Source organism: Prionailurus bengalensis, chromosome B2, assembly GCF_016509475.1.
Source record: "Prionailurus bengalensis isolate Pbe53 chromosome B2, Fcat_Pben_1.1_paternal_pri, whole genome shotgun sequence".
Classification (NCBI taxonomy): domain Eukaryota; kingdom Metazoa; phylum Chordata; class Mammalia; order Carnivora; family Felidae; genus Prionailurus; species Prionailurus bengalensis.
This window is the reverse complement of record NC_057349.1, coordinates 44,101,891-44,112,051: the sequence shown is the minus strand read 5'-3', so window position 1 is coordinate 44,112,051 and position 10,161 is coordinate 44,101,891. Positions and strand designations below refer to the sequence as shown.

Below are 10,161 nucleotides of genomic sequence, written 5' to 3'. Positions count from 1 at the left end.
CAGCACGGAGCCGGATGCAGGGCTCCAACTGAACTCACATGCCATGAGATCGTGACCTGAGGCCCGATACAAAATCAAAAATCAGACGCTTAACGGACTGAATCACCCAGGCACTCCACTGGCAGCCACGTGTTTCAAAAAGCGGATAGAAAAAGATAAAATTCATGTTAGTAAGACGTTTTATTTAACTCAATATCTAACATATTATCATTTCAACATGTAATCAATAACATTAATGAGCTGTTTTACATTTTTTCTAAGTATTCAAATACTGGTATATATTTTGCAGTTAGAGCAGATCTCAGTTTGGATGCAATATTTTCATTAGAAATACCTGATCTGTGTTCAGATTCCCTGAAATACACATTGCACAAGTAGAGCTGTATTCACATGGTCCGCTATGCTTGCTACCTCTCATTTCTTATGTGGGATGAAATGAATTTTTGTCGGGGTTTCCGGTTATCGCTCACTGAGTTGGTCCATCACCCACACCGTTTTTCTTATGTGAAAGTGATCATGGATCAAATGACCATGCTGAGATTGTGAGCCCCTACTCTGCAAAGAAAAAAAAAAAAGCTGGAAACTGGGAGCTACATTTGTTCACCTCCTTGCTTGGTTTACGTGATAACAAATACCTTTTTTTTTTTTTTTTCATAGATTAACTGAACTGAGTAGGTTGGAAATTATTGGAATTGTATTGTTACTTTTTTTTTCATTGAAACAATCCAGTTTCCTTAGGGAGAGCTCTTTCTTTGCCCCCTGTAATTCAATAATTGCATATAGTGGGTCATGGGGTGCTGACAGTGCAAAGGACTCGTGGCCAAACACAAGCAGCTAACACTTGTCCCTTTCTGGCAATACTTGTGGACAGCTTGGATCAGCAAGGAGGCAGCAGCTCCTGTAGGGAACACCCAGCAAGGCTTTGGGTTGAATGACAGGTCATGAGCTGCCGGTGGAAGGCCGGTCTACAGAATGGTCTTACAGAATGGTCTCTAGAATCATGTAAAGACAGCACAGATCTAACCACTCCTAGTCTGGTGCCAGGGAAAGCTATTTCCGCAGAAAACATGGGTGCCAGAGCCACCAACGCTGTCCTCACATTCTCCTCTCCTTGGGATGGCTCAGCCTGGTGGGGCCTCGGATTTTTTTAATCGTTTTCTTATTAGTTTTTTGATTCGAGGAGGGAAGAGACAGCTCCAGCTCCCTTTTCTTGGCATCCCAGTCTTCGTCCCTCTGGTCCAGAGGCAGCCCCTTCTGCCTGGCAGTGCGGCGATGGTCCTGGCACTCGGGCTCGGCCCTGGAGAGGGGCAAGATGGCGGCTCTCAGTACCCGGATGGGACAGCCTGTGTGGGCAAGATGGCGGCTCTCAGTACCCGGATGGGACAGCCTGTGTGGGCAAGATGGCGGCTCTCAGTACCCGGATAGGAGACCCTGGGCTGGCATCGACGTGGGCGTCTCTTCCAGCCCTCTGCACACAGCCTGGCCACCTCAGGAGTCCGGGAGGGAAAGAAGGGGGCCAAGCTCCAGCATCTCCAAGTGTACGCTTCGGGGACCTCAGACACTAAAGAAGCTACTGAGGTGGAGAAAAATGGCATGCCCAGACTGGGAAGTTCATAGAAGGATGGGCGCTTAGCGCGAAGACGACACTGCTAATGCTGAAGGACTCACATTCACAGAGCCACCAGCATATTACTAGGAGGCTGTTTTCCTTCGTTTCTTTTTCCCTTGTATTTTTTCCTTAATTATAAAACCATGTACATTTGTTGCATAAGATTTTATTTTTTTATTAAAAAAATTTTTTAATGTTTACTTATTTTTGAAAGAGTGAGAGTGCAAATGGGAGAGGGAAACGCAGAATCCGCAGCAGGCTCCGGGCTCAGCTGTCAGCACAGAGCCCCACGCAGGGCTTGAACCCACGAACTGAGAGATCATGCCCTGAGCCAAAGCTGGTGCTTAACCATCTGAGCCGCTCAGGCACCCTTGTTGTGTAAGAATTGAAATTATGGAAACACTTAAAAAAGAAAGAAAAGTACTCATAATCACATATGCATTATTTGTATATAGAAGGATTTGTGAAAAGAATACTTACACGAGATACAGACAGGTGATAGATATGGAACAATAGAAGAGGTAAGAGAGGAATGGGCAAATAGATCATCATACCCACATGGACAAAGGAAAGCAGACAACAGTATCATTTGAAGTAGTTCAAGTACAAAGTTTTATAAAAAGCACAGTTCAATAAGGAGATAGCAAACCTGCTTGTCCCCTTAACAGCAAGAAGTGACCGCTCCGTATTTAGACCCCATAACATCCTTCCTCTGCCCTGCTCTTTTTGGGCTTTGCCACCTTCTGTCCCCTAGTAGCACTATTTATGTAAACAAGTATCTCTCCTCTCACACAGGGAACTTGACAGCCAACACTGTATCTGATTTATCTTTAAATCCTTTGTGGTATCGAGTTCAAAGCAATGGGCATGGTAGGTAGGGCTCCAAAATATTTGTTGAATGCACGGCTTAGAGGAAGCCGAATCAAAAGTTGAATTGTTTCACTAGGACCCCTGGGATATTCAGCAAGTTGTCAAATACTGTCCAGGCTTTTTCTGAAATTCTCTTATATCCTTTCTTTTCGTCATCCTAGCCCAGGAGAGCACCTACTTGCAACATGAGGCGTTAAGAAATTCCTCAGTGACCTCCCTACTTATGGTCTGAGCGCCTCCAATCCTAGCTGCATACCACCCCTGCTGTCTCTTCCCCTACAGAAGGGACTTTGCTAGAGCATCTGTTTCCTCTCCTCAATGCCTGGATGAGTTCACACTCATCTGCTCGCCCATCCCATAATGGTCACCCACCCACCCAACCTTATTCTCCACTTCTCTCTAGCATGAGTGGTGTACTTAGCCAGGCCACTCATCCTTTCACTCCCCCTCCACTCCCTCCCACGTATGCACAAGCTCTGCACACTTCTGACTTGGTGCCCTTCTCTCCAAATCAAGAATCTTTCTCCCTCCTGCATTAGTCAGGCCTTAGCTATCCTTCAAGGTCCAGATTAATTTCCTCTTCACCAGGATTCCTTCTCTCTAACCCCTTTCAACTGTCAAAAGGGAAGTTCCACATGGAAGATGATGATACCTAAACATGACCGACACGTGATGTGGCTGATCGTTGTTGTTTTTGTCGGCTCAGCCCTGCAGGCCCACTTTTCCTGGTACTAGCACCCCACCCCCACCCCCGCTATTTGGAGGAACCACCCATCTTCCACTTCAGTTATGCTGGGCTCATGTATCATGCTTATCCACCCACAGGTCACTAGGAAGGGGATGAGATTATGCAGAGAGCTTCAGCAGAGGACAGCCAACGATAAGGTGCTGAGGAATTTCAGCATCTAAAAGGCAAGCGAGAATCAGAGCTCAAGAGAATCATGAGAAGAAATGATCAGATAGGTACAAGGAGAAATAGAAGAGAGTAGCATCAGAGAGGATAAAAAGTTATCCAAGGAGACATGCCAAAAGAGAAGGGCAGTCAAATACCAAATTAAGGGAGATGAGAACTGATAAGAGGTCACTCATTTAGCAACAAGGACCTCCCCGGATGAGCACTGATTCATACAACAGTGGGGAAGAAGCACAAAGGTGGGTGAGGAAGGAGAGACGATTACACAGATTAACATTCAAGTAGCACAGAAATGCAGGAAGAGAAAAGAAACAGCAGACAGTAGAGGGACCTCTAATCGTCTGTGTGTTTGTTCCGTAAGATCTATTTGAACAGGTTCAAAGGCCAATGAGGACCGAAGGGAAGGAGTAGGAAAAAAGCCAAAAACACAGAAGAGAGGATAAGAGATGCAACAGAGAGTCTGGGAACGATGGCCTTGTAGGAGGTACAAAGATTTGGGTCAGGGCCTATATGGAGAGATAACACTCCTCCCAGAAGGACAGACAGGAAGGTAAGAAGCAACGGATGTGGTGTATATACCACATGTAGGTGTAGGAGGTTGAAATACATATGCTCTTGGCTTCAATCTTCTCTATGAAGGGGAAAGCCTACTGTCTGAGGAACAGGTGGAGGTACGATGGGGACGTGAGTCGTCAGTGAAGGAGCAGGACAAGGAGGGGATTGTCCAACTGTTCTGAGGGCTCAGCTGAAGACAGGAATCCCGGAATGTCTGACGGTGCCTGTGTACGTCGTTGTGGGCTTTTCTCCACCAGAACAGGCACAGGAGTGGAGAAGACAGACGCTGACTCAAGGGTGGGAATGCTGGGTCATATGGTACAGAAGGACAAACGGTTGGAAACTTAAGAATCATGGGAACAGAGTGGAAGAAGCAGTGTATCATGGCGTCCAGATGGCAGACAGACGGAAGATCGTGGAACCTTCCGGCAGACGACGGATCGGGAGGGAAAGGAGAAGCTGAATGAGGAGAGGTCTTGATGCATTCAAATCCCCGTGTGGTGATCCAGGAACTGGCAAAACGAAGAGAGGGCACCACGCTCACATAGTGATATGTTAAGAGTTTTTAAAAGTTCAGAGAACAATGCTGCAGATGCGGAGGTCCACCATGGATGACGCTCACTGAATGTAGGGGATGATGCAGGATTGGGGAGAAGAGTCTTCGAGTCAGGACTCAAGGTTCTGTCTCTTTAACCTCCAAATCACCTCAATCGTGATATTTATTTATTTATTTATTTTTGAGATAGAGAAAGAGAGACAGAGCACGTGCGTGTGTACACGTGGCAGAGGGCAGAGAGAAAAGGAGAGAGAGCATCCCAAGCAGGCTCTGTGCTCAGCACGGAGCCCAACACGGGGCTTGACCCCACCACCCTGGGATCATGACCTGAGCCAAAATCAAGAGCCAGGGGTTTCACAGACTGAACCACCCAGGCACTGCTTGAGTATATTTTACTGTGGAACACCTTCTTAAGGGAAGGTCTCTTTGGTTCCTTCTACAGATATCTAACCTCATTGTAAGCTACTATTTTACTTTACAGAAGATAACTTTATCTTCAAGTTCTTAGAAGGTGATTTCACGGTCATCCCCCCTCCCCACCATGAACTGCCCTGCCCTGGAGTCAGATTTGCTACGCATCTCATTTTGGTTTTCAGGCAACGCCACCCTCATTCTGTTACTTGACTGCCTCGTGTACGGAACTACTGATTAACCCAACCGGATCATAAATTCCTAAATGTTATTTCCATGCCTCCCGAAGCTGTAACTGTCACGTGCATAACTGACACTTAATTCCATTTGAATGTGTGGGTGAGAGAAAAGATTAACAAGTGCTAGAAGAGTCCTTATGTTTGGTGAGTGTGAGAATAGAAGATTCATAGGCGAACAGCAATTTTAAAAGGTAGAGGGGACCTTACAGCTGATAGCCTCATTCACCGGGTTCATTTTTAATACGAAAACTGAGCCAGCAAGGTGGCTTAACTTGCCCAAGGTCACAGAGCTAGTATGAATACCTTTCAGGAATCTGCAGGGGCTGCATGAATCTTGTCCCACGTCCCATTGGCAAACTTGGTGTCTCACCTCTCTTAGCTGAGATAATTTTTGTGCAATCTAAAATAGTAATTATAACAATGAGATGTTTGTTGTTAACATTATTATAAATATGTGTCATTAAAATAACTATAATTTTGGTATAATACAAAAACAATAGATTTCACATAATCTGCAGTAATGTCGCTTCCCCCCAAACTAGTCATTTCTGTGAAAAGTTAATAAAAACAACTCAGACAACTGTTAGCTGAATTTGCTCATTCCCTTGGACGGAGCCGAGACCACTGAGTTGGCAAATATCCTGATCACAGGCTCCTGTTTCTCTGCCACTTCTCTAGCTGGAAATAAAGGAAACTTACTTCTCCAGAAACGCCACACAGGCGGTCTGCCCATAGATCTGTGCGATCCTCTTCGGCGTGTCTCCAAAGAAGTCAGGGGCGTCGATGGCCGCATGCAATGCATGGAGAATTTTGAGCACACTCACATGGCCTGACTCAGCTGCAAAGTGAGCTGGGGTCCAGCCCACATCAGTCACCAGGCAGGGCCTGGCTCCGTATTCTATAAGGAGCTGCATCACCTCCACATGCCCTTAGATGTAACGGGAAGAAACGGGAGGAGGTTAAGATTAAAATGTCTCTGCCCCCGCGGAGGCCAGAACTAGCCTAGGTTGTCCAAAAGAAGGGAAGACATTTGCTGGGAAGCCCCTCCTCACCCTCCCTCTCCTTCCGCCTGCCCCTTCTTACCAGGGACTCAGTGCCCCACGTTCACCCCATGAACCTTGCTCCTACCAGAGGCCCGGGCCCTCCAACTATTCCCTCTACTCCCTCCCTCCAGGGCATTCCCTTCCCCCCAATCCCTTCCTAGGAATCTTGCTTTCCCTCCTAAGGCGCTGTATTCATGCTTGTAGGGCACTGGTCAGGCTCACTCAGCTTTTGGCAGTGTCAATGGTGATTGAAAAACAAACATTTTGCAACAACAGGGATGGGCCTTGAGGGCATTACGCCGAGTGGAAATAAGCCAGAGAAAAAGAAATACCTTAGGATCTCACTTGTACGTGGGATCTACAACAACAGCAGCAGCAACAGACACCTCACACACACACACAAACACACCAATATCCCTGGTTCAGTGAACAAACTGGTGGTTGCCAGAGGTGGGGGGTAAGGGGTCGGAGAAACGAGTAAAGACCGGCAAAAGGCACAAACATCAGTTATCAAATAAGTAAGTCCCGACGATGCAACGTACCACAGGGTGACTATAGTTAATGAGGCTGTGTTGCAGATTTGAAAGCTGCCAAGAGAGCAGGTCTTAAAACTTACCCGAAGAAAGCTTTTTGGTAACTACAAATGGTGACAGATTTTAACTTCAGTTACTGTGGTGCTCATTTAGCAACACATAAAAAATATTTAGTCATTGTGTTGTTGAACATCTGAAACTGATATAATGCTGTATATTAATTACACCTCGATAAAAAATATTTTAAGTCCCACCGACTTTATAGTTAGCACCAGTTAAGAGCCCAGGCTTTTGGGGGACGACGGATGCGGGCTCATACCTGCCAGTAAATAACAGCTGCTAACTACGGCATCCCAGACGAGAAACGAAGGTGTGAGGCTCAGTTTCCTCGTTTGGAAATTAAAAATATTATCACCTCCCTCAGCGAGTTCTTGTGAAGTACAAATGAAATCACAGACATAATGTATACAGCACAGTGCCCAGCATAAAGCAAATGTTCCCTAAAAGGTGCTTCATTATAGCTACCATCACCTTGTACTTAAGTTTCTGCAAAATTCTACCAACTGATTTCTCTGCATCCAGTCGTGCTTCCCGCCAATCCATTCTCCATATAGAAGTCAAAACAAAATTTTAAAAAGCAAACGGAACACTCTCTTACTTGACATCCTTCCATGGTGTTCCATTGCTGAAGGCCTTGATAGGCCCATTGGCTGCTTTTGCTACTATCCTCCTTGAATTCTGTAACCGAGCCATGTGAGGCATGGGGGTTATAGCAATGAACAAGGCAGAGTCCCCGTCCGACCTCGGCAATGATGTTCCCTTTCTTGTTGGAGGTCAAGAGGGCAGAAGACTAATATCAATTGAGAGCAAATTATGGGCTGGGCACTGTACATCCATTATCTTAGTGAACCCTCACCACAAGATTCCAAGGTAGCATCAGTTTCCATTATGTAGATAACTCACTTAAGGCCCAGAGACATTAAATAATTTGCTGAAGGTGCTACAACCAGTAAGTGGTGGTGCCAGGGTTGAAATGTTCCATTTGGCTCTCAAGAAATGTTCTTTCTACTACCCCACACAGACTGGTCACCTCACAAAAAGATGGATTCTACCCAGGCACTGCCCACTCACCTTTGATTGCAGCCCAGTGAAGTGGAGTTCGGTCATTCCAGTCCACATCCTTGTAGTTTGGGTCACAGAGACCTTTCTTCAAAATCTTTTTCACTAAACTGTAATCCCCAACAGCCACAGCTTGGTGGAGCTTTGTCATGTCTGACATTTTGGTCGATTCCATGACTGAAATAATGGGGGGGGGGGGGAGGGAAACATGCCCCTTAGGAAGTTCTCTACAGCTCTTTCTTCTCAGTAAGTGATTCCACGGGATTCTTTACCATTTACTTTCTTTCTCAGCTCACAAATTTGCATGTGTGTGCGCTGCTGAGGGTGTATTTGGATCTCAGCCACCATGGTTAGTACATGCCAGTCCCTTACCTAAAATCTATCGACGCTCCCCTCTGCCTCCAGGCATACAGGCTGAACTCGTGGGCTGGCATTTTCTATTTGGCCTCAAACCACTTTCCAGTGCTATCTCCAGTTCCCGTTCCAAAGGGCTGGTGGTGCGATTCTGAATTAGTTGTGTGATGCTGCGCCTTGGCTTTCTCATCTATAACCTGGAGACAACTTGCCGGAGTTGTTGTGAGGGTACAATGACAATCTATGTGAAAAGTTTACTGACTGAATGCAGAGAAGGGACTCCAGAGAAAGTTAATACTATTGGCACACCAATTCAGATGGAGTAGATGTAAACATGCAAACAACACAGCTACAAGTTATCTACAACATTAATGCAGAAACCGACAGTTCTCAAGCTATAGTCTACAGATGCTTAGGAATCTCTAGGACTCTTTCAGGGGATGCATGAAGTCAAAACTATTTTCATTATAATATGAAAATGCCATTGGCCTTGTTCACTGTGCCGACATTTGCCCTGAGGGTTGAAAAGCAATGAGGTACAAAGCTGCTGTTGCCTCAGCATGAAGCAAGGCAGTGGCATCACACATGTAGAGTCAAAAACAAATGAAAAGGGGAGCACCTGGGTGGCTCAGTCGGTTAAGTGTCCGACTTCAGCTCAGGTCATGATCTCACAGTTCGTGAGTTCGAGCCCCGTGTCAGCACTGTGCTGACAGCTCGGAGCCTGGAGCTGCTTCAGATTCTGTGTCTCCCTCTTTCTCTGCCCTTCCCCTGTTCATGCTCTGTCTCTGTCTCAAAAATAAATAAATATTAAAAACAAACAAACAAACAAAAAAAACGAAAAGGTAGTTTCAACCAAGAAACTAAAGTAATAAGAACTATGCATGTTGACCCTTAATTGCATGCCTTCACAAAAGTTATTTTAAAAGATTCTGTAACGAAATGTGTCAACATTTGGGAAGTCTGCATAACTCCCTGAACTGATGTCTTCCAAATGACAAGTGGATGATGCTACAAAATCATGCATGGGTAAAGAGACCCATTCAAGATAGACCTGTGGATTTTAGTGAGACAGAGGACAAAAAATACACTGAGGTTGTTTCAGATTCCAAGTCACTAAAAAGCACAGCCATGTGTCAGTTTGGGCATAGTATCAGAGAATATCCGCAGTTATCTGAAAAGGCTACAAAATACTCTTCCCTTTTCCAATATATGTGGAACCAGATTTTCTTTCAATATTTCAGCCAAAACAACAAACTGAATACAGAAGATCTAAGAACCCACCTATCTTCTATTAAGCCACGTATTATAGGGATTCAACTACATACATACATACATACATAAACAATGTTACTCTTCTCATTTCTTTTGCCTTAGAAAATGTAATTATTTTTCATAAAAATATTTTTATGTTATTGTATATTAGGCTTGTTATGATTTTTGTAAGTGACTTAATAAACATTTAAATTTTTTCTCAGTTTTAATTTCTAATAAGGTAAACAATAAGGTAAAGGAGTCCTGAGACCAACAAGTTTGGGAACTACAGATATAAACAAAATAAGGGATTGGGATAGAAATTTTTTAAATGTTTACTTATTTTTGAGAGAGAGAGAGAGGCAGACTGCAAGTGGGGAAGGGGCGGAGAGAGAGGGAGACACAGAATCCGAAGCAGGCTCCAGGCTCTGAGCTGTCAGCACAGAGCCTGACACGGGGCTCGAACCCACGAACTGTGAGATCACAACCTGAACCGAAGTCGGACGCTTAGCCAACTGGGCCACCCAGGCACCCCAGGGGTTGGAATAGAATTAAAGAATGAGGAGAGAGCCACTTGCGGTGGGGCCAGTGAGAATGTCTCTTTGATCTCAACATTTCAGTTGAGATCTCAAGAAGAATTTGGAGTCAGCCAGACACATTGTGCCCCAGCAGCAGCAGCAGCGCCTAGGAATTTATTAGAAATGTGAA

The 10,161-nt window shown here is 45.1% G+C and overlaps 1 protein-coding gene across 1 annotated transcript; it reads right to left on the bottom strand.

Annotated features, from left to right (window-relative positions):
- Positions 1–602: 602 nt before the first annotated feature.
- On the bottom strand, positions 603–8,251 carry ANKRD66 (ankyrin repeat domain 66). The gene is made up of 3 exons (XM_043591599.1): positions 7,861–8,251; positions 5,853–6,081; positions 603–1,297 (listed from the first exon to the last, which is right to left on the bottom strand). Exons 1-3 carry the CDS (start codon positions 8,021–8,023, stop codon positions 1,096–1,098), a joined length of 594 nt encoding a protein of 197 aa, XP_043447534.1. The 5' UTR covers positions 8,024–8,251; the 3' UTR covers positions 603–1,095.
- Positions 8,252–10,161: the final 1,910 nt, after the last annotated feature.